The sequence below is a fragment of the Echinops telfairi genome, unplaced genomic scaffold (genome assembly GCF_000313985.2).
Source record: "Echinops telfairi isolate 266 unplaced genomic scaffold, ASM31398v2 ScPeMD7_5;HRSCAF=22, whole genome shotgun sequence".
In the NCBI taxonomy this organism is placed as follows: domain Eukaryota; kingdom Metazoa; phylum Chordata; class Mammalia; order Afrosoricida; family Tenrecidae; genus Echinops; species Echinops telfairi.
The window spans coordinates 25,325,906-25,352,824 of record NW_022103901.1 but is presented as its reverse complement, the minus strand read 5'-3'; the positions used below and the strand labels follow the sequence as shown (position 1 = coordinate 25,352,824).

The 26,919-nt window shown below is 38.6% G+C and overlaps 1 protein-coding gene across 4 annotated transcripts in view; it reads left to right on the top strand.

Annotated features, from left to right (window-relative positions):
* The window catches only part of CCP110 (centriolar coiled-coil protein 110), a 32,972-nt gene extending 8,691 nt beyond the window's left edge, over nucleotides 1–24,281 (top strand). For 2 of the 4 annotated variants that reach the window (XM_045285882.1, XM_004705744.2), the window contains 13 exons: nucleotides 2,029–2,157; nucleotides 5,985–7,593; nucleotides 10,472–10,602; nucleotides 11,204–11,375; nucleotides 11,909–12,048; nucleotides 12,530–12,646; nucleotides 16,327–16,428; nucleotides 16,632–16,748; nucleotides 17,944–18,017; nucleotides 19,162–19,224; nucleotides 19,847–19,906; nucleotides 20,383–20,468; nucleotides 22,464–24,281. In XM_045285882.1, the coding sequence (XP_045141817.1) occupies nucleotides 2,053–2,157; nucleotides 5,985–7,593; nucleotides 10,472–10,602; nucleotides 11,204–11,375; nucleotides 11,909–12,048; nucleotides 12,530–12,646; nucleotides 16,327–16,428; nucleotides 16,632–16,748; nucleotides 17,944–18,017; nucleotides 19,162–19,224; nucleotides 19,847–19,906; nucleotides 20,383–20,468; nucleotides 22,464–22,516 (2,829 nt within the window). In that variant the 5' untranslated portion in view covers nucleotides 2,029–2,052 and the 3' untranslated portion in view covers nucleotides 22,517–24,281. Of the gene's footprint in view, nucleotides 1–1,603; nucleotides 1,668–2,028; nucleotides 2,158–5,984; nucleotides 7,594–10,471; nucleotides 10,603–11,203; nucleotides 11,376–11,908; nucleotides 12,049–12,529; nucleotides 12,647–16,326; nucleotides 16,429–16,631; nucleotides 16,749–17,943; nucleotides 18,018–19,161; nucleotides 19,225–19,846; nucleotides 19,907–20,382; nucleotides 20,469–22,463 lie in introns of those variants that run through there. The other 2 variants (XM_045285883.1, XM_004705745.3) reach the window with 2 other exon arrangements.
* Nucleotides 24,282–26,919: the final 2,638 nt, after the last annotated feature.

Here is a 26,919-nt window from a genome sequence, read left to right as displayed (position 1 = left end):
TATATATATATATATATATATATATAAAAGCCTTGCCATGGAGATGATCCTGACTCAGAGTTACTCGACAGGACAGGGTAGAATTGCTCCCCACAGGGTTTCCCAAGCTGTCAATCTATAGGGGAGCAGACTGCTACATCTCTCCGCCTTAGACCCGGCTGGTGGCTTCCAACCACCAATATTTTGGTTAGCAGCCTAACTCTTAGTGCAGTCACTACCAAGCCTCCCTAATATATTAAAATACTCCTACAAGTCAGTAAAAGAACTAATATAAAAGTGGCCGAAAAACATAAATAAGCAGTTCACAAAACAAGCAAATAAAGGCTTATAAACATTTAAAAAGATAGGTAACCTTTATTCATACTTAACGACTTGTAAAGATAAACAAAAATGAGTTTGCATTTTTTCCTTAGTAGATTGGCAGAGAGCAAATACCATTCCTTAGGTTGTGGGTGAAAAGGCACTTTTGCTGAGAAGATAAGTCGATACTATTTTTGAGTTTGCATAACCTTTGACTCAGCAATTCCATTTTGGGGAATTTCACAAATCACCTCCATGTACACTAGTAGTGACTTAGTTTAACTAACCGGTCCATCTTATAGACTCATATACTGAATGAATCAGCTCTAAATGGCAGGGTTGCCGAGATCTGACCATCACTGTGTGGAGCATGAGCTCCGAGACACTGAAGAGAAGTGGGTGTGGGCCAGGCTCTGGATTCTGGTGTCTGGAGTTCGAACCAGTTGTTTCTCATGGTGGTGATTAAATTATTCTGACATTTCTTTGCTTTTTAGAAGCTGAAAATTAAATCTAAAAGTTTTATTAGATTTATTAGGTTAAACGTTTTTGGAAAGGATTCTTATGAGAGGATCCTACATACTTCATATTAAATTAAATCAGACCTAACACAATGCCCAGTTATCCTTCTGTTAATGATGCTTAGTTTGATGCCTGACTTATGGTGGTGATTGACAGACGGCTCTTTACAGGTAGACATTTTCTCTTTTTGATTAGCAAGTTAACTGTGAAATGATCTTTTGCATCATGCAAGTAAACGAAAAAATTTAGAACAATAGTTTGATACAATATTTGATGATATGTTGCTTAATGAATTTAATCTGGACCAAAATGTTTGAGTGTTGTTGTTTATGTTCTTTAATTCCATTACTCCATTGCTCTGCAGTTGATTCTGATTCATAGTGCCCCTATTAGTTACTACTTAATTAATAAGCAAGATCATGGCTATAAATCCACGCATTTATGTTGTATTTATTAGGTGAATATTGCAGTTTAGGAGTAATTTTATTATGTGACATGCTTTTCCATTTGTATAAATCTAAAATAATCTTCCTGACTCCTTAATGCAGTAACTAAATTTCTAGGAAGTTGAATCCATTATAAAAAGACTGCTTGGAAGCCTTTGATTAATTAGATCCATTTTATTTTTATAGTTGAGTACAATAAGAAGGAGCAAAGAATACATTGTCATTTTGGAGGCAAATCAAATATATTTCTTTTACCCTAAACTTTCAGGCCTTTTTCCTTTTTGGGTGTCTGGCAGCAGAGTAATTGTGCACTGATTAGAAGATTCAAAGTTGAAGAATCTAACTCATGCAAGTGAAGATGTTGCCACATGGAAAGCTCAGCAACTTACAACAGAGTTAATTGTAATTCTTTCATTTTAGAACATTTGATAAATTAGCAGCTCCCCCTTCTTTAATGCTCCCATTTTTTCCCAATTCATAATAATTGTATACCGTGAGATTCACTGATCTTAAGTGCTGTAGTTCCATGAGATTTGCTGTATGGCCTGCACCTGGATAACTCCCAGTCCTGCAGAACATTTTCCTCAACACAAATCCCTGATGCGCATCTCTGTCAATCCCTCACCTTTCAACAATTGTTCCAGTTTCTTTCACTGTAGTCTAGCTTTGTTGATTGCACATATTCTTAATCTTTCTTATTAAAATCTTCCTGTTTTGAGGATGGGTTTAGCATTGAGCAGTAAGTGCATATTATATTTTACAGCTTAACGTTGAGAGACGAAAGGAGATGCAACAGGAAAAGCAGAAAGCACTTGATGTAGAAGCAAGAAAGCAGGTGAATAGGAAGAAAGCTTTATTGACTCGTGTCCAGGAGATTCTTGAAAATGTCCAGGTGTGTCATTTAAGCTCTTTTAATTGTAATTTTAAAAATTATAAGAATGTTGTCTTAAGTATTGATAGTACCTGCAGAGTATATTTGTACTAGTTAATTACCAGTACGTTTTACTGGTAAGTTTGAAAGCTTCATAATTTGTGATATTTCAGTTACTCCAAAGAAAATTCACTTGCTTGTTAGTAACACAGAGTACTTGAATCAGAGGGTGTTTAGACAATGGAGACTTGCACTGAATACAATCGCTTATTGTCTGCGTCTTCTGACTCTACAAACATTGAATTTGTGGTCACAAAATGGTGGAATTGACCATTGTAATTTATCCCTAAACTAATCAGATTATGGACTAAATGACCTTATTCTCATTTTCAGTAAAAAACTGCCCCCATGTTTTGTTTTGTTTAATGACGATTACACTCTTAGATGAACAAATGCAATTTAGATTAGACAAATAGGATTCCCTAGATGCAAATGTAAATCATTCAAGCAGACCTATACCTTTTGCAATTATGTTTGCTTAGCCTAATTTAAATTTATATAAACAATTTCAAGGTCTGGATCATTTTATACTAAAAAGAAAAATGAATTAATTCAATTGAACAAATAATTTCTACTATTACCTATTGTACTGTTTTGCTAGTTGCATATTTTCTTTTGTTCATAATCTTAGAGACTTGTGACTTATCTGATTTATACCAGGTAACACATGTGTAATGAACCTTAGGATATTTCTTACTGCCTTCCATTTTTCAGTGTTGTAGGGAATAATTTTATTTTGTAAAATTTAATTACTATCCATATTAAAAATTTAAAATATCTAACACAGAGCTCTAATTACAGCAAATCTATCCCATTATTGAAATAAAAATGGCATATCTTTATCTTTTTGAGGAAGCTAAGAAGTCTTCAACTACCGTATATACTTGTGGATAAGCCGAATTTTCCAGCACATTTTTAATGCAGTTTTTGTGGTAAAATTAGGTGCCTCAACTGATATTCGGGTTGGCTTATACTCAAGTATATACGATAATAAAATTATTGTTGAGAACAAGGGGAGTACAGAGTGGAGACCTAAAGCCCATCTGTAGACAATGGGACATCTGTCACAGAAAGGTCACAAGGAAGGGATGAGTCAACCAGGGCACCACATAGCACCGATGAAACACACAATATTCCTCTGGTTCCTTGAGGCTTTCTCACCCCCCACTATCATTACCTCAGTCCTGCCTTTGTCTCCGGGTTAGACTAGAGCATGTTCACAGGTACAGATAAGAGTTCATGACACACGGAATCCAGGTCAGATAGGGGAGTAGGGATACCAGGAGAGTAGGGGAAAGGTGGGGAAGGAGGGGAGGAAGGGGGAACCGTTAGCAATGATGGACACATAACCACCCCCACCCCCACCCCCGGGGATGAACAACAGAAACTGTGGGGGAAGGGAGACAGCAGTGTAAAATATGAAAATAATAATAATAACATAATTTATCATGGAGTCACAAGGGTGGGAGGGAGGGAAAAAAGAGTAGCTGATACCAAGGTCTCAAATAAAAAGTAAATGTTTAGAATATAATGATGGCAACATATGTACAAATACGCTTGATACAATTGATGTATGGATTGTTATAAGAGTTGTAAGACCCCCCAATGAAATGATTTTTTTAATTAAATACTTTTACCGGGGGCTCTTACATCTTTTATCACAATTCATACATTCATCCATTGTGTCAAGCACGTTTGTACATATGTTGCCATCATCATTTTCAAAGTATTTTCTTTCTCTTGAACCCTTGGTATCAGCTCCTCATTACCCCCCTTCCCCGTCCTCCCTCCCTCATGGACCCTTGATAAGTTATAGATTATTATTTTCATATCTTACATCATCCTCTGTCATCCTTCACCCACTTTTCTATTGTTCGTCTCCCTGGGAGGGGATTATATGTCAATCCTTGTGATCAATACCCCCTTGCTCTCCCCACCTTCCCCTTATCCTCCTGGTATCTCTATGCTCCTTTTTAGTCCCGAGGGGTTTATCTATCCTGGATTCCCTGTGTTGTGGGCTCTTATTGGTAGCAATATGCATGTTCTGGTCCAATCTGATTTGTAAAGTAGAATTGCGGTCATGATAGTTGAGGGTGGGGATTGGGGGAGGAAGCATTAGAAAAAATTTTATTATTGAGCCTGAGAATTTACAATGTTAAAATGATGACTTAATTATAAAGATAGAAAAATTTTATGTAATGTAAATAGCTTTCTAACTAAGGTGTTTTACATCTAAAACCTGTGACTGTACTGAAAAAAAATAAAAAATAAAACCTGTGACTGTGATAAATTTAAAAAAATACTCATAACTAACGGCATATTTTAGTGATATATAAAAATTATAGCTGCTCAATATAAAAAATGTAAAATATTTTAAGTTAAAGAATGATTTTTTTTCCCTAGACCTATGAACATGTTCAGGGGTTTCATGAATGTGTTTTTGTTTGGTTTATTTTAGTCCGGAGGTAGTGACTAAGCTGTTCACCTTGTTGTATGTTTACCGAGTAGCACCTGGAAACCATTATATGACTTGGGATTTGAAAAGTGAAACAGGCGAGCCATATATAGCCTAGGGGAGGGGGTGGGGGTGGGGTGGGCACATGTATCGAAAACAGCATACAAATATTTTAATGTTTAGGATTCAAGAGCCTATGACAGTATTTTTATTTAATGAGTGATCTTCACCAGTTTACTGTATGCTTGCTCATATTTAGAAACCCTCATAGTTTACTCTTTTTTTCTTTTGCGCAGTCAGGTTAACAAATGTAATTTTGTGTCTTTTGTGTACGTAGCTTTTCTCAGTTTAATTTTTCCTGTTTTGGTTATCCCAAAACTACATCGGCAGGTTGTTGTTTTTAACTATCAATTAGTGTAATTGAATTTTCTGGTAATTAATTTGTTTTTAAGTTGAATTAAAAAAATTCTAAGTAACTTAAGCTGTATATTTGAGCAATCATCCACTATCATTATAATTTGCCTCATTTCATAGAGAGATTTTAGCTAAGATTTGGAGTAGGCATCAGTGGAGGTGAGGTCTTATTAATTATTTTTGCTAAACTAATATCCTGATCATTTATGTAAGATATTTAATTAATTGTTATTTAACTCTTAGCATTGCATCCTAACCATGGTGACTTTAATAATATACAACTAGAATAAATGCTTTTATCCTTAAATGGTACATATTTCCATATGTATATATATATATGTTTATGTATGATTGAGACCTCCAAAATGTTGGTGGAAAAATCCTATGATCTTTTAATTCCATTTTTCCATGAGCTTTTGAAAAAACCTCTTGTGTATATGTTTGTTTTTCTTTATTTATACACATAAATTCACATGCATATACATCCCCCCAAAACAAAAACCCACTACCACTGAATCAATTCTGACTCCCTGCAACCCCAGAGGAAAATATAAAACAGCTTCTTAGAGTTCCTTAAAATGTCAATCTGAGTTAGCGCCCAAACACTTAACCCAATGTGCCACCAAATATGTACCAATAAATGCATTCACGTGCATTTATTGGTACATATTTGTATCAAGTTAGATAAGTTCTTTTTTTTCTGTTGCTTTTCTTTAACAGACTGACACGTGTGATTACTGTTTCAGCCCTGTGTGAAATAAAATACCATTGGATACAGGTCATCTTAGTTTATTTATTTATTTATTTTTAAATATCAGGACACTGAATCTTCAATTTCAGTTCTGTTTTTAGAATATAATGAAATCAAAGACTTTTTGGTTGTATGAGGGAATGTTAATTTCTAAATGTTCTTTTTCAGGTTAGAAAAGCACCGAATGCCAGTGATTTTGATCAGTGGGAGTCAGACACTGTTTACTTTAATTCCGAAACACACGTGACTGTTCCTGCTACACTTCCAAACAGCCCTCCTGAACACTCTACTTCAGCAAATCTTCAAAAAATAACTGGGATTTTGCCTTTGGGTAATGAGGACCAATTTAAATCAAATGGAGTAGACTTAGCTAGTGACTCAGAAGAATTTAGCTCTCTAAAGCAATGTGATGGTTCAGATATTAGCCACGTAAAAAATGAAGCTTCTCCAAAGATCTCACAAGAGACGCTATTTTCTGATAGTCATGTCCCCAAAAATGAAGAACAAGATACATCACTTTTGGAAGAAGTCACTCCTGATCCCTATATAATGAGTCTTCAAAACCTGATGAAAAAATCAAAAGATTATATAGAAAGAGAACAATCCAGACGCAGTCTGGGAAGCAGCACAAAGAGGAGTCTTAATGAGAGTCATTCAGACAAAGAGAATGATGCTGTTAAAGTGACTGACTCTGTAAAGGAGAAAGCCCAGTTGACAGGCAAAAACTCAGTCATTCCCGACAAACCAAGCCTTAACAAGTCAAATGTTCTTCTCCAAGGTGCTTCCACTCAAGCAAGCAGCACAAATTCATCTGTTCTAGGGAGCTTTTCTAAAGTAGATATAACTATACAAGCTGGCCATCCAACTGTTTTAGATTCTGACTCTGCTTTTAAAGTGATTTCCACTCTTGTTCCTGAAAATAATGTTAACAAAAGTCTTACTGGTTCATATGCCAAATTACCTAGTCCTGAGCCAAGTATGAGTCCTAAAATGCATCGAAGACGTTCTAGGCCATCATCAGCCTGTCACATACTCATAAATAACCCAATAAATGCCTGTGAATTAAGCCCTAAAGGAAAAGTGCAGGCAGTGGATTTAATCATTCAAGATACTGATGAGAAAGCAAACATACCAAAAACCATGCCAAAGTTACCACTGGATGTGGCTGAAGGTTGTCCAAGCAAAGTTTATGACAGCAGAAATATGTCTCAAACCGTGGAAGAAACGGCTTTAAGTAAATCAAATCAGGTATGTCCATCTTCAGGAAACCAACTAGTAACTAAAATTCCTCATGGACTTGATGCTGAGGAAGGTCAGGTAACATCTGATGGGAGAGGACCACACACAGTGGATGCTACCGCAGTGCCGAGATTGCATGAACCATGTGGCCCCAGTCAATGTGTAGTGAGCCACAACTTTGAGACCGTGAGTGGACTTAAGTCAGCCAGTGTGCTACAGAAAAATGACAGCTCCCAGATGGAACTGAATAAGTCTTATGATGTAAAGAACCCATCTCCTTTACTGATGCAAAACCAGAACAGTAGACAAGAGATGGGCACACCCAGGGTGTCCTATGGAAATGAAGAGCTTTTGGAAAACAGTCTTGAGAAAGTTAAGCGGAAACTAGATTTAGAGATTGACAGTTTGCAGAAAGAAAACTACCCCTATGGTACAACTGGAATAGCTGACCAGGAAAGGCAACCTTTGTTAGAGAAAAGATACCCGAAGGCCTCTGTCTGCGTTAACAAGAATAAAATGTTAGAAAGTAGTTCAAAAGGTAAGGAAACCTTGAATCATTTGATGCCTGTAAAGCAGATGGTACCTTTAATACTTTGGCATTTTACCAAAAAAAAAACAACCCCAGTTGCTTTCTTTTGTTCATCAGGGTACTTAGTCTCCTTTATGTTACTAGAGAGTATAGTTAAAAACCCCACAATACCATAGCCATTTTCATGGAGTCAATGCTGACTCATAGAAACCCTACAGAGTAGAACTCTGTCCCATAGGCTTTCCAAGGCAGTAAATCTACGAAGCCGACTTTTGAAGAGTGGCTGTGCTGATAGGTTCAAACTACCAACCTTTTAGTTAGCATCCATGCACTTAATTAACCACTATAGCATTTATTGCCATTTGATATGTGTGTTAGTCTGGGTAGACTAGAAAAACAAATTCATGGAGACAATCATGTATAAGAAAGAGTTTTATATACAAGAGGAATTGAACATTGAGAAAACATCCCAGCCCAGTCCAGATCAAGTCCATAAGTCCGATGTTAACCCATATGTCCGTTACCAATCTATAAAGTCTTCTGACTCACGAAACACATGCAATGATGCACAATGCAGGATGATCGCAGGGTCAGTGGGTAGAAAGTCTCTGGATTCAGTGGCATTGTAAGCATCTCAGTGCTGGCAGGGGTCTTCACGTGGCTTCTCCAGGACCCAGGGCACCGGGTCTGCCAGCGTAGTGCCATGTGTCTTGTCAGTAGAGCATCTCCAAGGAAGTAAGCAAAGAGTCTCTCCCACTTTCAAGGAGATAAAAACAATTCTCAGGAGAAATCCATGGCCACACAGAGGCCTCATTGGCTATGATCTGATTGACAGACTAGACTCAACCCCTATCCTCAGATTGACAAATGATTATATAACTACCACAATGTTTTCTTTAATGACCTTTGTTATGTAAATTATGAAGTCTTTATAGTCTATTTGGTATTTTAGAGGAAATAATCGATAAACTTTGGGGAAAGTTCTTGCAGGAAACGACACATCATTTTAATCTGCCAGACCATTATGATTGGCATTTATTGTTGTTTCATTTAGAATGAGCACTTCATGTCACTGGACGTTCAGCAAGCACTTTTCAAATTATTAGAGAAAATATCACAAATGATGTTCCTGTTGCATCTAGTGTTACATTAATAGTATTTTGTTAAAACATTGCCTTTCTCCATTTTACTTTGCTTTGTTTCATGTTTAATAATATTTCATCCCTGATAGGAAAACATAACCAGGTAACTTAAGTTCTTAGACACAGACCAGTGGTTCTCAACCTTCCTAATGCCACGACCCTTTAATACAGTTCCTCATGTTGTGGTGACCCCATCGCCCCAACCATAAAATTATTTTCATTGTTACTTCATAACTCTAATTTTGCTAGTTATGAATTGGGCGACCCCTGTGAAATGGACATTCGACTCCCAGATTGAGAACTGCTGGGTTAGACATTTCAGTGTATCATCCTGAAAAGTCCTGTGTTCAATAAAGTTACACACTTTATATATCATAGGATTATGGGGAAAATAGGGTTTGGGGAGACAGCTTGCGCCCCACACAACAGTATAAGAGTGCTATTAGAAACAGTTGGTATCTGGGGAGCCACCTTGGATCCTCCAAGTCGGTAACATAGGGTGGTGACTTCAGAAGACCCCAGCCACTGTGTGGCCGTTCTGTCAGTACTTCCCGAAGAGCAGGGCCAGTGGATGTGAAGATGCTGAGGAAGCCAATCATGGAGCCAGCTGGGCATCTGAGACAGCATTCAAGGGATGCAGTGTGGGATGCTGAGAGCTGCCCACAGCTAGAGTGCACCTCCTGAGGGAGAGAGCCCCAGGAGAGGTACTCGATTTGTAAAGTTTGGAAGATAGAGCAGAATGGACGCCTGCTTCCAGTTCCTTGGTTGAGCTGAGAGGCTTTCAGTTGTAAAGAATTACAAGTCTGCTTTTGTGGCTCCACTTGCCTATGAAAAATTCTATATGACAAATGAAGATTATTGTAGCCGAATAAAATATATTTAGTAAAGCATTAGGGGAAGACCAAAGAAGTAGGACAATGTTGTTATTGTTGGGTGCTGTTGAGTTGATCCCGATGCCTAGCAACCCTATAAAACAGTAGCATTGACCCATAGGGTTTTCAAGGCTGTGATCCTTAATGGTAGTGCAGTGGATTAAGTGTTGGGATATTAAGGATTCGTACCTTCCAGTGGCTCTGGGAGAGAAAGATGAGACAGTCTGCTTCCAAAAAAGATTATTGTTAGGTGCCATCAAATCAATCCTAACCCAACGCAACCATGTGCACAACAGAAGGAAACCCTGGTCCTGGTCCTGCACCAACTTCACAGTTGTTTCTAGGTCTGGGCCCATGGTTGTAGCCACTGTGTCAAGCCCACTCTTTGAAGACCTTCCTCTTTTTCACTGCCCATCTACCTTCCTGGGCATGTTCTCTGGGACTAGTCTCTCCTGACACATGTCCAGAGTATATAAGATGAAGTCCCACTAGTCTTGCCTCGATGGGGCACTCTGGCCATACTTCTTCCAAGACCTATTTGCTTATCCTCCTGGCAATCCATGGTACTTCGTCATGGCAATATTCATTGCCAGCACCACACGTCAAATGCATTGGTTCTTCAGTCTTCCTTACTCAATGTCCAACTTTCACAGCATATGAGGCAATTGAAACTACCATGGGATTTGCTCCTGGAGTGGGGAAAGGTGGGTGCTGATGTGAGAAGAGCAGCAACACAAGAATGTAGTTAAATGCGGGACCATTTATGTCTTGATTAACGTGATGTCAAATCAGAACATACTTTAATCAGAAGCATATTTTAAAGTGAGCATTATAGTAAGTTTTTTAAATTTGAGAGGACATGTTTCTTTTCAGAAGGCGAGGAGATCTTAAAAAGCAAAATGCTAGCTTTTGAAGAAATGCGGAAGCGACTGGAAGAGCAGCATGCCCAGCAGTTATCACTACTGATAGCTGAGCAGGAGAGGGAACAGGAAAGACTGCAGAAGGTGAGGAATGAAATGCAGGGCTTTGGAGCTGGAACGTGAAACAGCGGGGGCCACTTGTGGACCTTGGTCAAGCGTAAGACATCTGTGCTTTTCAGCCCTGCATATCTGAATGAAAGGTGGCTGGGGTTTTGGGGTTTTTTTTGAGGCCCCTGATTTTGATGCATGTCTAATATTTTTTACTGCCAGTGTGTGAGGTTTGTTATTTAGATCTTGATCTAAAAGTAATTGTGTAATTAAATCCATGATTCAAAACTTAATAATTTAAAATGAACTTTTATAAGTAGATCCCAAAATACACCTTCCACAAGAGCTATATCCTGAGAAAAAGGACACTTGTTTTAAGATTATTATACTTAGTGTTTTATATTTTAGATACAATTTAATTACCATATATACTTGAGTATAAGCTGACCAGAATATCAGCCAAGGCACCTAATTTTACCACAAAAACTGCATTAAATATGTCCCGAGAAACTCGGGTTATACACGAGTATATACGGTATCTTAATTTGAGGGAAGAAAAACTAAACATTTGATAATGCACAGATTTAGGGGATGTAATTGAACTGAAAATCTTACGTGTTAAACTGTTAATCTTCAGGAAATAGAAGAACAGGCGAACATGTTAAAAGAGAAGAAGGCAGTTAGAACAGCAGGCTCGGAATTGGACGGTAACACTGCGGTGGAGGTAGAATGGAGACAAATAAGTGATTCTGGCTTGCTTGATACGATGCTGTCTCAAGTGGATTCATTCCATACTACAAATAATTCTGGTAATTTTAGGATAATGTGGGGGGCATACTTTAAAACTGTAGCTGCTTTCCTTAAGGAATTCCGTGTTTAGCCCACTGCTCTCTGGCAGCAGCTTATTAGTCAATGAAAACTGATGGCCGCGGCTCAGAGATCAGTGAGTGAGCAGGTGTTCATGAGAAAAGACCCCTCAGTAAAGACAATGGCAGAAATTGGGCTCAGAAGCCACTCTTTGTTTATCTGTGTAGCAGGAGACATGCTTCAAGTGAAAACACAGTTTGCCACCTACCTCCCCAGTGATCTTGAGTTACATGTAATCCCCATTCTCTGTAAGGGCTTATATTCACACCTTCAATGATCTTAAGATGCTGTTTGAGTGAAAAGAGCCATCTGGTACATAAGCTTAAAGTCCATAAATATTTGAAGTCTGCATGTGGATCAGTTTCAGGGACAGCTGTTCTTCTTAAGGTGTGTCACAAGTGCTTGTTTGAATTTTCTGTATAATCTGCCTATAAGACATCAAGTATAATGCGTATTTATATGTATATTTTTCTAGCTTTCACAAATTCAACCCTACAACATAGCTTTAGTTCTGCAAGTGAATCGTCATTCTACCTCTGGGGATCATCAAGTAGCGGTTTGACTAAAATCTCCGTAATAAGACCCTTTGGAAGGGCCAAAACTAGATGGTCTCAGGTAGGCAAATTTAATTATGCGTACATAATTATACTGTGTTCAAATTGTATGTATTTCTGTAGAGTGATACCATCTGAGGTTGTATAAATGAGCATGTGTATTTTTGTTTATACAAATAGCTTTTATTCAAGATCGCACTACATAGAATATACAAATAGAACTTTAGTTACTAGTTTTTGTTATTTCTAGTTAGTAATTTAGTTAGTTGACTATAATAATTAAGAAAACCAGTCTCTAGTCTAATGCTAGTAGAGCCTTGATAGTGTAGTGGTAATTGGTGGGCTGCTAACCACACAGTTAGCAGTTCAAAACCACCAATTGTTCTGTGGGAGAAAGATGAGGCTTTCTACTCCCATAAGGGCCATTCTCCTCTCTTCTGTAGGGTCACTATGAATTGGAATTGGCTTAATGACAGTGAGTCTGGTGAGGATTTGAGTCTAATGCATAGGTTCTTTAAAAAAAATTATTTTCTCCCTCTTAGGTTTTCAGTGCAGAAGTACAAGCAAAATTCAACAAAGTAAGTGCAGTGGCAAAAGGATACCTGACTCGAAGGCTCATGCAGACAGAGCGGCTGAAGCAACTTCGACAAACTGTAAAAGTATGGTCATTGTGACATTTGAACTGATAGAATAGCTCAAAACCTAGTAAAACAGGCAGTTTTAGAAGACTAATCATCCTCTTCCCATAATGTAAATAATATGTAAATGAAATAGTTTGTATATTCTGAATTTTTTGGCCTCAATCAAGTGAGTGTTGTTTGAATTCTTAGTAGTTTTTTTAGTTTATTTTTAACAGTTTCACTGATATACAGTACACATACCATACATTTCACTACTTCACTCACATTCATAAGAGTTGTGCAGCTATCACCACTATCAGTGCCAGGATATTTCTTCTTCCTGTGCTCATTGTGTGAGCTCTCCATTTCCTGCCCACCTCCCCCACACTGTCCCTTTGCCTTACCTCTCCTGAGTCTCCTTTACAGAAATACATACAAAACCAAACCAAAACACATACAGATGGCCCAACCACAACCACAGAACGAAACAGCAAAATCTTAATCACAAACAAAAATTTTAAAAAAGAAAACAAAGTAGACAAATTAAAAACTGGAACAGTTACACATTGGATCACTGACAGAGGTCCCATTTGGACCTAACTACAATGTCTTCTATGTGGTTCGTATGGCAGCCTAGAGGACTGTAACAAACAGCAAGTTTTATGCTTTGCTAACGCGAGTAGAACACGGTAAGCAACTTTGAAAAACACTGCAGAAGTTGCTTAAAAAGTCAAATGTATGCCCGCCAGGTATTTACTGACTAGAAAAGACAGCATGTGTTCACTTGAAGACTTGTACACAGTGTTCATATGAATTTTACTTGTAATAACTCAAAGCTAGAAACAATCCAAATGTGTAACAGGGGTATGGACAAATTGTCACATATCCGTGCAATGAATAGAGTTCATCGATAAAAAGAATGAACTACAGATACACACAGCAAAATGAATGAATCTCAACATATTCTTAGGGTTCTTAGTAACTTGTGTTCTTTGCAATTTTTTAATAAACTTTTTACTGTAATGTGGGTGTAAGTTTACAGAGCAGATTGGTTTTCCATTCAGCAATTTACACCCATTTAGTTTGGGAACTTTGATGGTAATCCGCACAATGTAATAACTCTTTCCACTCTCTGATTTACCATTTCCATTCACCCTTCTTTTCTGTCCCTTCTTGTCTTCTGAGCTTTATCCTTGGGCAAATGTTGTACTCTTGATCTCATGGTTGATTGTTCTAAGGAGTGTGTTATTATTGATTTATACTCTGTTGTTATTATTGACTTGTATTCTTGTCTATTGGGGGACTAGAAGTGCAGCCAGTGGCGAGAATAGTACCAGGATAGAAGGGTGTCTTAGAGGTTTTATCAGTTTGTCATTATAGTAAGCCTGTTTGTTTTGTTTTGATTAGGGTTTTGTTGCATAGCTCTTTCTTACTGTAACCAGGACCTTCTATTGTGATTTCTTTCAGAGTAGTTGGTAGTGGTAGCTGGGCACCCTCTAGTTCTTCTGATTTCAAGATTATGGAAACGAAGGTTTGGGTGGTCCCTTCGTCCATTGATCCATTAGTCTTCTTTGCTCCAAATGCAGAGAGAGACCAATAGCTGCACCTTAGGAGGCTGCTCATGAACTTTTAATCCCAGCAGCTACTTACCAAAGTAGGATGCATAAAACTGTCTTTGTTGACTACATTGCCTTTTGATCTCAGTGTCCCCTAAGACTATGGTCTTGAGCCCCTAGGTCCAGTGACTCATTCCTCTAAGGTATTTGGTTATGGCGAAGAAGTTTTCCTAATCTTGTCCCCTGTATGCTCTACTATATTCGTGGATATATTTTTACAGTATGTGTATGGGGGACTTCAAAAAGTTTGTGGAAATTTTCCATTATCTTTTAATTCCATTTTATGGGATCCCATGAACTTCCGAAGCTCCCTTGCAAATACATATGAGGACAGATCCTGTCAAGCCTGTGTAATCGTTGCTGTGGTCCCATCCACTTTCCCACCCCTGTTCAGCTTTAGTGTCGCTCTGTATCCACTCATCAATTATTGTTATGGCAGTTTCTGAAGGATTGGGTAGGAAGTAGAATTTACCTTTATTGCCTCAGATTCTGTGCTGCATCTGGTTTTCCTTTGCTTTGATCATTTTGTGCCGCCCCTTGCGCCTTTTGTATACTACCTACCCTTTCATCCAAGTTAACAAACATGAATCTTCTAGTTCGTGAATTTTCCTTCCTTGCATCTCTCACCTAAAGAGTGTTGCTCTCTCTGCTTTTAAACCTTTTCTTGATTTTTAAAAATAATAGTGGCCTCATACAATATTTGCCCTTTTGTGATTGATTTCATGCTGCAGAGTATCCTCTTGGTTTATCATGTTTTGAAGTATTGTTTCAGAGTCAGCATTCTTCTTCCTGCTGTGTAGTAGTCCATCAAACCGTAGTTTGTCCTTTCATCTGCTGATGGGCATTTGTGTTGTTTCCATCGTTTTGCTATTGTACTGTTGCACTGAACAAGGGTATACTTGTCATGTCACGGCCCCTAGACCTAGTATTGGGATTTCTGGATCTATGTGGTATTTCTAGTCCCAAGTTTTAGTAGCTGAACCCTTTTACAGCCCCCCAGCAGTATATGAGGGTTGTTTTTAAACTTTGTCATTAATGCTGGGGTGGGATTCACTCTCATCATTGTTTTGTGTCTCTGGTGACTGATGATTGAGGGCATTTCTTCATGTGTTTGTTTGCTGCTTGGATGTCTTCAATGGGGAAGTGTCTGTTCATGTCCTTTGCCCACTTTTAAAATTGGATTGTTTTATTTATTTTTAATCATTGTGGGGTTAATGGGAAGAGGGAACCCCACAAAACATCACAGGTTTGGTAGGTGCAATTGTACAGCGATAATAAGTAGAGATTATAGTAAAGTCATAGAGAGCATGAGAGTTAAAGGATGGAGTCAAGTAATGGAGTCAGACGCAATTCATGGTAGCATATCTCACCTCAACCCGGCTTGATGGTCCTCGTGGAGGGGGCTTTAGCCATCAGAGAAGAAGCCGCTGCTTCATCCTCCTTAGTCACCTTCTCCAGCCACCCTCCCGAGAACCAGGGAGCCTCCTTATTTATTGCTAACCACGCATCATAGAGTCATACATCACAGAAAGGGGCAATATAATTCATTCTAGAACAAGTTTGATCACTCTGGTGTCTCATATAATAAAACAGACAATTACTATTCTGGGAGGCATGCAAGTTCCCTGATAGTGGACAATAGAGTCACCAGGAGGGGTATTAACATAAGCAATACAATCAATAGGAGGAGAATCACCTAGGGGTGTGCCCACATTGGTTGTGGAATAAACAGTGGTGTCTGCTTGATGTAGACAGCTGATAATGACTATCTAACCTTGGTCACCCTTGGGCGGGTTTGCCCTCTCTGGTATCTCCTGCAAGTGAACAGACCACCATTATCCTTATCAGAAGGGAGTGGGTCTTATTTAGGGTGAGTCAGACTAATAGTCTAGCCACTATAGATGGCTGATGTTAAGGAGAATAACCTCTGACCTACTTTCGCTGATCACCTATTGTACAGTCACTCTAGTCTGGTACATATTTTGGGGAGACAACGTAAGAGAAATTCTTCTGTTCCTCACAAATCATCATTTTGGATTTACTATCATCTGATCATGAATTTGTATAAAAACGTGGTTTTTGAAGAGATATTTTTTCTCTAAGGATACTATGGAGTTCATGCGAAGTTTTCAGTCAGAAGCACCATTAAAGAGAGGAATTGTTTCTGCACAAGATGCCTCCCTTCAAGAAAGAGTGCTAGCACAGGTAAACACACCTATTTTGAAAGCTTTTAAGAAATGGGAGTGGTATAGTTCTTTTCTTTTATTAATTACTGAAAATAGGTTTTAATTAAAACATTAACCTTTTACTTTAACTAAATGTATATAGTATTACTGAACTCTGATCTCATCTTTCTCCACCCCCACCCCCACCCAATGGAGACCCTATTTTCTTCCTTTTGAACTTAGTTGCGAGCTGCCCTGTATGGTATTCATGACGTATTCTTTGTAATGGATTCAGCTGAAAGAATGTCTATTCTACAGCATGACCGGGAAGTTCAAAAAGAGAAAATGCTCAGGCAAATGGTATGCTACATGATTTTCTATTTCTATTTCTTTATTTTGCTACATGATTTTCTAATGAATGAGCTTTCTTCAAGATTTGGTGGTTGTGGTTGTTAATTTTCCATCAAATTGGCCTTAAATTCATGGTAACCCCATACACAACAGACCAAAACACTGCCCAGTCTTATGCCATCCCCATGATAAGTTGTGCATCAGATCTTTGTGGTCGACATTGGCTGATTCTTGGAAGTAGATTGCCAGGACTCTCTTTATAATTTATCTTCCTCTGGAAACTCTCTTGAAACCTGTTCGTGGTGACTGCACGTGAATGCATTGGCCTAAACTGACTGTGGGCCTCTCATGTGGAAGGCAATGACTTCTACAATTTAACCAGCACATAGGTCTGGGGTTATTGATACTAAATACCACTCTTTATTGACTTCCAAGTCCTCCCTACATCCAAACCTTCCCTATATTTATAAAATAAAGATAACTCCCAAGTTTACCAGCAACATTTAAATGTTGAGACATTTAAAAGAAATTGGGGTAATTGGGGTACATATTGTTTCCTATTGGATTTTGGAATTGAAGCTTGAACTGTTCCTTGGTTAGCTTATGAAAAACCATCAGCTGCAATAGATTGCATTTTCTTGACATTGTCTTGGAATATATGCCTTCTTTTGTCTGGAAGTCAGAACTAGGAAACAGGCTCTACATTAAGTAGAAATTTAAGAAAATGAATGTTGGAAGTCCGGTTGAATCAGTGTTTTTTGGCTGGTAAAAGAAAAACAAGCAAAATTTGTATTATTTCATTGGGAAAAATAAGTAGTGATTTGTTTAAAACGCAGTGCTTCACTTCACAAAAAAAACCTCACTACCATGCAGTTAATTCTGATTCATAGTGACCCTGCAGGACAGCGTCGAACTGCCACTGTGAGTTAGTTTCCCAGCTGTAATTTTTTACAGGAACAGAAAAGCCTCATTGTTTTCCTGCAGAGCTACTGGTGAGTTTGAACTGCAGCTAGCAGCTCAAGGCATAACTCACTATGCCACCAGTGCTTTCCTTACTTTACAAAAATTTTAAGTTAACGATATAGATGCTAGCACAGAGAAGCTTCTCTCTTAATTTGGGATCATCCTATCCTACGATACCAGGGTACTGTACTGTTGGTACTACTAGAGCTTTATGTTACATACATATGTGTTTGTTTCAAAGGATAAAATGAAAAGCCCACGAGTAGCTCTTTCAGCTGCAACACAGAAGTCTCTTGATAGGAAGAAATACATGAAGTAAGTTTTTTCATGTCATCCTAATTAATTATTAGTAAGCCAATTAATATAGTTATCTGTTGGTCTATTAGTATATTCACATTAGAAATAAAGGACAGTTAAGTTTTCCATAATTAAACTAGTATAAATTCATTTTTTTATAAAGAGATTAATTAAAATCAGATAGTAGAATCTAATGACTAAAATGTCAATGTTTAATTGGCATGATTGATTGCCATAAAAAAATCATAGAAACAGTTAATTCTCATATTCAGTGTTTAATTTTATTTCTTAAATATATTCTATTTCTGATAGCCAAAAGGCTTCATGGGAGGAAAAATTAATGGAAAGAATATCTTCATAACTATCTTTTTAAAAAGTCTGTGAAAATACTCTTTAGTAGGCTTACTGTAGATCTGTAAGTAGTGTACCAACTTTTTAAAAAAAATCATTTTATTGGGGGCTCGTACAACTCTTATCACAATCCATCCATCCATTGTGTCAAGCACATGTGTACATTTGTTGCCATCATTTTCAAAACATTTTCTTTCTACTTAAGTCCTTGGTATCAGCTTCTCGTTTTTTCCCCTCCCTCCTCCACCTTCCCTCCGCCATGAACTCTTGATAGTTTATAAATTATTATTTTTTCATGTCTTACACTGACGATGCCTCCCTTTACCCACTTTTCTGTTGTCCATCCCCCTGGGAGGGGGTTATATGTAGATCCTTGCGATCAGTTTCTCCTTTCTTCCCCTATCTTTCCCTTCCCCTCCTGGTATGGATACTCTCAATATTGGTCCTGAGGGGTTTATCTGTCCTGGATTCCCTGTGTTTCCAACTCTTATACTCTGGTCTAGTCAGATTTGTAAGGTAGAATTGGGGTCATGATAGTGGAGGGGGAGGAAACATGAAAGAAGTAGAGGAGAGATGTATGTTTCATTGGTGCTATACTGCACCTGACTGGCTCATCTCCTCCCCGTGACCTTTATGTAAAGGGATGTCCAATTGCCTACAAATAGGCTGTGGGTCTCTACCCAGCACTCCCCCTCATTCAAGTAGTGTACCAATTTTTAAAGATGATTTCCTCCTATCATTCTGTAGCACATTTCTAAGCCTGTTTTCCCCCTTCTCTAAATATATTGTTTTTGTCTTTGTATTGCATTAGAGCCACTGAAATGGGAATGCCAAATAAGAAAATTCTTGTTAAACAAAATCCTTCTGAAACAAGGTGAGAAAAACAACTCAGTTTCAAATGAAGGGTTACTTATTTTTCTTAAAAGGAAATTTATATAAATTCCAAGCTTCCTTTTGTTGGCTTTGTTCTACTTTACATCAAAAGAACATTCCCTACTGGGCTGGATGGTTGCGGACTCAGGACACACCTGCTCCTCTGGTCACATGTCAGGCCAGATGATGTTCATGGAGTTCAGGATATTCAATCTCTCTCAGAAATTTGAGCCCCTTCTCTCTTTAGTTCGCTCCACAGTCCAGGGGGTTCTTTGATACTGACCTGCTTTTCACATAAATTAAGTGATACATTTCTTTCTTAAATATTTGAATATATAAGTTGAGTTATGTAAAGATGATCATAAAGCATTTAAAAGCACAAAGAGTAATAACGTACATAGGACATCTCCTTCCTGATAACAACTTCAGGTTCTTGGTGAGCAAAATATATGTACCATATTAATATTCTTTAATGAATGTGGTTGCCTTTCTGGTAATAGAGGAACCACATGGTTAATAGGCCACATCATTGCACAAATGACTCCCACCTCAACTACTGAAAGAATACTAGGGGAAGATGGGATTTACTTGTTGGTTAATTTTTTTATTTACTTTGTCAACAGAGTCCTTCAGCCAAACCAAGGACAGAATGCACCTGCTCACAGGCTACTTAATAGACAAGGGTGAGGATGCCACTGAGACGGGTTTATCAAAATAATTCAGATCAAGAATAGCTTCGATAGGAAGAAAATAACTGTAGTGCTCTTTACATAAAGAATATTATTTTGCAAATGTGTTTTGTTTATAGTATTGGGAAGGTCCTTTCAAAGTTGTTTTCTAGGTTCTTTTGTCTCCAGAGACAACCCACTGGGCATACTGTTGGGTATTATGCTTTGGTTTTCGTCTTCCGTTGACTTGTTTTTACCATCCACTTCATATTGTTTTACGCATTATTTAAACAAAATCCCCATAGTAAGTTCATGAAAGTGACTATAATCGACTGGAGCAAAAGTTTATAGCTTCCTTACTGTGTACATGCATGAGACTTATATTCTTTTTTTATGCATTGAGGAGTTTAGACAGTGCGGTTGCCTTCTTTTAATGTTGAACATTTAGTCCCTAATGCAAGTGACTTAATAATTTTTTTATATTCAATTAGAACCCCTAAGACTTCAGTGAAGGGGGTTGTGCAAAATAGACAGAAGTCTTCACAGAGCAGAGTGTCTAACCGAGCGCCTGTGTCAGGTGTGTAGAAAACCATTTCCTGAAGCTCATTCCCTAGAAACAAGTGCACAAGCTGCCCCCCAACTCAGGCCACACTGTCGGGATCTAGGGTTTGTCTTTCCTTGCCACCTTAATTTTGGCATATTCACAATCATTCCTATTGGTAAACATTCCTGTGTTTTGTTGTAGTCAGGAAATCTTAGTAAGACTGTGGGTCTCCAGTCTTGATTTCTGTAACAATTTCATGGAAAACGGATTTTTTTTAATCCTAAAAATGTATAGTATTACTCAGGCTTAAATTTAAAAATAAACAACCCCCCAAACCACACGTTTTTATGAACAGTAAGATATAAACATCTGATACCTAAGCTGTTCAAAATGTGAATATGTCTATTCAGCTCTGGGGAAGTATATCACCCACAATTCTTTGCATGCGTATGTAGGGCTTGACAAATTCCTTCTTTTGACCACTAGATCACCTGTGAATATGCCAAGCGGGAGGGGTAAATTTGGTCCTTTTTTCTCCACACTAACCTTTTGCTCAATAAGAAACTTGAGCTAAGTCTGAGTGGTCATTATTTGAGGATTATAAGGACTGAATTTAAAAAGGTATAAAAATTGTACTTTTTGGTGGCCAGAAGACAAACTCCATGTTGAACTAATCCAAACCTCTTAATCTAATGCTTTAATATTTTCTATGCTCACTAAAAATTGCTGATCTAGTGAAAATACTTGGGAACGCTTTGCTTTAACTATACTGCTCTCTACACATTTAACAAAACACCTAAATTAATCTGTGGGCCTTGAAGATTAAATCTTTAATCAATTCTAATCTTCCCATTAGTACACAATTAAGTCTATTTAGAAAGTGTATTACAAAGCAATTCCCCAAAATTAGGAGGGAACAAACAACCTGGGAAATTTTTTTATGTTATTGATTATATTCAAAAAGAACATGATATGGATCATAACTGTGAAATGATTACTCACATTTTACAAGGATATAGTGATTATCATTCATAATGTTGCTGTCTACAGGATGTTGTAAAAGGTCATCATTTAGAAGTCACTTCAAGTGACAGTTAATGAAGCTGTCTGAAAGGGAATTACATTGCTAAAGATCCTGCTTTCTCCAGAGGCAGCCAGACCAGCTAGCTTGAAAGTTAAAAGAGCCCAGATGAAGCACTAGATGCTGTGTTTGTTTGTGAAGTTAGGTGGCATTTTCAGACATTGGAAAGTTTTTCTCATCTTAGTGTTAAATAATTGTGATAAATCATAGCTCATTGGCAAATTGTTGAAACTTAATATTTTTTTCTAACAGTATTCATTTGCCACTGTGATTATTCTCCATGTTCTTTTCTCATACATTTCATCTTGCCATTTGTCAGCCTTCAAGCCACATACCAGTAAGAGTTTTTGTTCAGTGCTTTTTGTCATTTGGTAATACTCAACAGTATAAAGGATGAACAGGCCGTCATTGCAGTAATAATGTGCAGTAGTTCCTCTAGAACTACTGAATTTAATTGCACTGCAATAATTATTAATGCAATAACCCTGGAATTAACATGTCCACCTAATACATATCTAAAAAAGTACCAAAATTCTTATTTTTCTTAAGATGTATTTATATATGAACACATATTTAGACAATTGCAAGAGACATGCTTGCTCATTCGATGTTTTGTGCTTGAGAGTTTATAAGGAAATCAGAAACCACTAGTTAAAACAGAGTGGGAGGTGGTATAATGAAAATGGTTACATAGAAGAACAAGGCTAGGGTCTCAGAATCTTTCCTTCTAGTGCTGCCACTTTGGAATTTGGCAAGTGATTTCTCCTCTGTGCCCATTTTATTATCCTTAAAATGGTAGTAGCATTTTCTACTGGTGGATTACTGTATGTAAGGATTAAATGAGATCATGTATGTTGCTTAGCTCACTGCCTAGTACACAGTAAGTGTGATGTCATCATAGAAAGACTTAACATTGAGAAATAATAGTACTTTTGCTCTATTTCTAGGAGTATATGCAGGAAAAATCCAAAGAAAGCGGCCAAATGTTGCGACAATTTAAGAAGACAACATTCACTAGGATAAGAAGGGAAAGCTACTCTTCATATTCATTGTCTCCGCCACAGACCCTGCCACATGAATGTCAGAGGGCGCGGTTTGCTTAATTCCTGTCCCACACTGCTCTCCAGAGCGGTTTGGTGGGGACAAGTGATTGCCACTTATCTGTGCTTAACCTGCACTCACATAAGCTTGTTTTAGAAGTGCAGATGTCTACGGAAATCCTTTTTCGGAACTTAAAGGACATTCGGTTTATTTTATAGGTTATTGAAAAGTTGTGACAAATTCTAACTAATTTCTAAACATAAATTTCATTCATCTCTACATACTAATTATTTACTTTCATAAACACATTAGATACTGTTCTAATCAAGGAGAAATTGCAGAAGAATTTCCCTCCTGATTTTGTAACTTAAAATACTGATTTGCCTTTCAATCTGCATATTCTTCGACTCACAGTATAATCATAGAGGATACAACTTTTGCCTGCTGGCCAAGGATGGAGCTGTGGAGTTGTGGGTTACCATAAGTACACATTCCTGTCAACAGCTAGTTGTCTTTGGAAATCATTGGTTTCACATAGATTACCCAATACCTCAAACTCCTGGTGAGCATTTCTGCTAGACTTTAAGCTCCTTTCTTCAATGGAGGGTAACAGATTGGAGGAAGATGGCACTGTCTTCTTGAATGTAGCCCTTAAGAATTCTTTGTTACATCTATTTCTGTAAATGAGAATGACATGTGGCATGCAGTAACATTTTCTATTTAGCCCACATATTTTGTATCTCTATAGTCTGCTTTTTCTAGCATGCTTGATTGAGGGGAGAGTAAAGGGCTATATAGGATAACAATTCAGATTTTCAAAGGGAGTAGTAATACTAAGGGACTTCAAAAAGTTGTGGCAAAATAGAACAGGTAATTGAATTTTTCCATGAACTTTTTGAAGCCCCTTCATATTATCTGGTTGAAATTCTGCATTCCTTAGCGCTAGTAATGATCACCTTTGTTTTTTATATCACTAGTATGTTCATTTAAAATATAAACTAACAAATGTTAACAAGTAGGATTTTATGAAGGAGAATGCCTCTACATCTTATCACACCATTTCCAAAAAGGGCTTTATGCTTCTCCCATAAAATTGGAATTGTGTACATTGATCTTTATAACTTGAATTTTGAAGAGATACTGGTATTTGAAAACAAAATTATAGACATTCTTAATATCCCTTTAAGAATATGGAGATAAAAATTGGTTTTTTTTTTCCCTTCAATTTTCTGGTCCACTTAAAATTCAGTCTTTGCATCCAGTTATAGACAGAAAGTAACCACTCTGCGTGTGAACTTGGTTTCCTTTATTGAGGTGTGCCATTGACTCAATGGGTAAACAGGAGCTTTAGAGGACAGACGACACGTGTGTACCTGGTTTAAAAATGGCAAAGTATAGCAGATCACATTTATTTGTTTGTTTGTTTTTGGTGACCCCGATGTGATTAATATAAGCCATGCTTTATCATTCTGAAAACTCAGGATATAGCTTACTCATATCATGGGTCTCTCCCATAAGAAAAGTAGATGCTAAAAGTTTTGTGTATGGTAATTAGCTGAAATAGATAGTGTTTTAGAGAACATTACAACTAGTTTTTGATTAAGGATGGAAAACGAGTGTTTTTTTTAAGTTAAACATAAAAAGCTTGTGTGTTTTACACATTTTTAATATTCATAGCTTTTTTTTTTCTCATAAAAGTGCCAGATACTATTTTGTGTTTTGGTGGAATTTTATTTATATGTTATTTTTATTTTTACTTTGAGTGGAATGTCCATTAATGTAAATTATATTTATTTTTATACTTTAATTTTCACTAGTTTTGCTTCTAGGCAAAAGGCAAAATAAACTTTTCATTTTAAAGGAAATCTAATTTGATCTTTTTATTTACCAAGGAAAGGGCTATTAATATTTGAAAGTATCTGGGAAAACCATAAATATTGTGATCTAATTTTTTACAGTTAAAAGTCTCATGAAAGTATATCCCACCATTTAATATAGACCTACACCACACTCACTATCTAATATACACCCTAAACCTTCTTTCCAATCTAGAGTGGAGGAGAAATCCCTTTGTCAGTCATTTTTAGGCCCAACAATCCATTTAAAGACTACTTCCATTGTCTGTTTAGTCTACATGATAGAAGGAGCCCTGGTGGTTTAGGAGTTAGGCACTTGGCTGCTAACTGAAGGTCCCAGGTTCAAAACCACCAGCAGAGAAAGCAGAGAACTGTGTGGCAGCCTGCTTTGGTTAAAAATGAAAGCTTTATAAACCCTATAGGGGCAGTTCAACTCCATCTGTAGGATTGCTGTGAATCAGAGCCAACTGGAAAATGACTTTTTTCTGTTCTGAGGATGCTGTGGAGCAAGGGCTCAAAGATTTACAGTCTCAGAAACCCTGTTGTAGGGTTGCTATGAGTCGGAATCCACTGGAGGGCAGTAGGTTTAGAAAGAGTTTTGATGAGTGGGTGTGTCTGACTATGTTTAAGAGCGTCGGATAACCTTCAGCCCTGTCCTCCCTAAGTATGAAGCACCCTTGCAGTTCCTTGTATATCACAAGGAGTCCCCCAGCCCAGCACTGAATAGACTGCATGTTCACCAAGCTCCCCAGGTGAGTCCTAAGCACAGTCAACTATTAGAGGCACTACATCATGATACAGTGAGGGTGGTGCTGTGGGTTACACACTGGAATGCGAACCATAAGGTCAGCAGTTGGCAAGCACCAGCCACTGCGAGGGAGAGAAAGAGTTACAGCCTTGGAAACCCAAAGGGGCAGTTTTACTCCGCGCTCTAGGAGTGTTCTGTGTGGAAATCAACACTGTGGCAGTGTGTTTCGATCACAGACAATAGATGGGAAGCAATTCTTTTGGCTGCTACTGAGTGCTGATGGTATGCCTGGCATTTTATTAACGCCTGCCTTTACCCTAAAGCCAGAATTATGCTCATTTAATAAATGAAGACACTAGGCTGCGGTTTAGCAAGTTGCTTCCGAGGGTTGAGGGTACATATGAGAGGATACTGTACCTTCGCCAGTTTCTGTCCAAAGAGGCCCCTGAGAGTGAACAGAAGTGCCTTGGTGCAGATCTGTCTCATAACCTCAAAGTGAATAGCCTCCCCTATTAGAATGATTAGCCCAGGAGTCACTATGGTTTGGGGTCGAGTTCAAATCCCAGCTCATGCATTTAGTAGTTTCTTCATAATAGGTGGTACCCACAAAACCCAAACACACCATCATCCACTGGTACTTATTACCATTGAGTCAGTTCTGAGTCACAGTCCCCAACTGTCGGATTTCCTAAGGCTGCAAATCCTTACAGGTCCAAAGATAATGGGGTTTCTGAGAAGTAAATATGAACCTATAAATCTTTACAGGAGCAGACCGCTTCAAGTTTGTGGGTTTGCTGTTAACCCAACGTTGCTGTTAGCAGTCCCAAACCTAACCCATCAGAGTTCCTGTAATGGGCGATCCCACCCGCCACTGCCATCGAGTTCATTTCTACTCATAGTGGCCCTATATATGATTTCTGAGGCTGTATGTCTCTACAGGTTAGCAGTTCAAAGCTTACTTGATTTCAGATCATAATAAAAAACTCACTGCCATAGAGTCGATGCCAACTCATGGAGACCCTAAAGGCCGGGGTAGAACTGCCCCTGTGGGTTTCCGAGACTTACTTTACCGGAGGTAGATTATCTTCATCTTTATCCTCCGGCTGCTGGTTTCGAACTGCTGACCTTGCAGCTAGCAGCCCAACATGTCAAGCACTAGCTTGTGACAGGGAGGCGTGATGGGGGAATGAAAAGGCAGGGAAAAAGAATAGTAGGACAGTTAAAAGTTTCGTGGTCCAAGTAATAGCCGCCTTCATAAAAACATGGAGATTTGCCAAGAGAGGTGGGGTGCTAACCCAGTTTTTCCACGTCCTGTAAGAGGTGGTCAGCGACAGGAGAAGCACTGGGCGTGCCCAGTCCGTGCGGGGCGGGGCCTGGGGAGGGGGCGTGGCTCGTCCCACAGCAGCGGAAGCCCACAGACAGTCGCACGTCCCCACCGCCCGGGTGCAGTTCTTTCTCCGCCTCTAGGGGGCGAGGCGGGCCGGACGCCAACTGCCCCTCACAAACATGGCGCCTCCGAGCTCCGGGGCCCGGCTTCCGGGCGGACGGCTGCCCCTCACAGTCATGGCGCCAGAAGAGGACGAAGCGCGGCTCTGCGGGGCGGACGGCTGCCCCTGACATGGCACCAATGGGTGGCGTGACCTGGGCTCGGCAGGATGGCCAGCTGCCCTTCGAGGCGCCTGTGTCGGAGGGCCTTGGGTGCCGCGGAAAGAGGCGGCTGCCCCTCACAAACATGGCGCCGCCGGGCGGGCCGTCCCA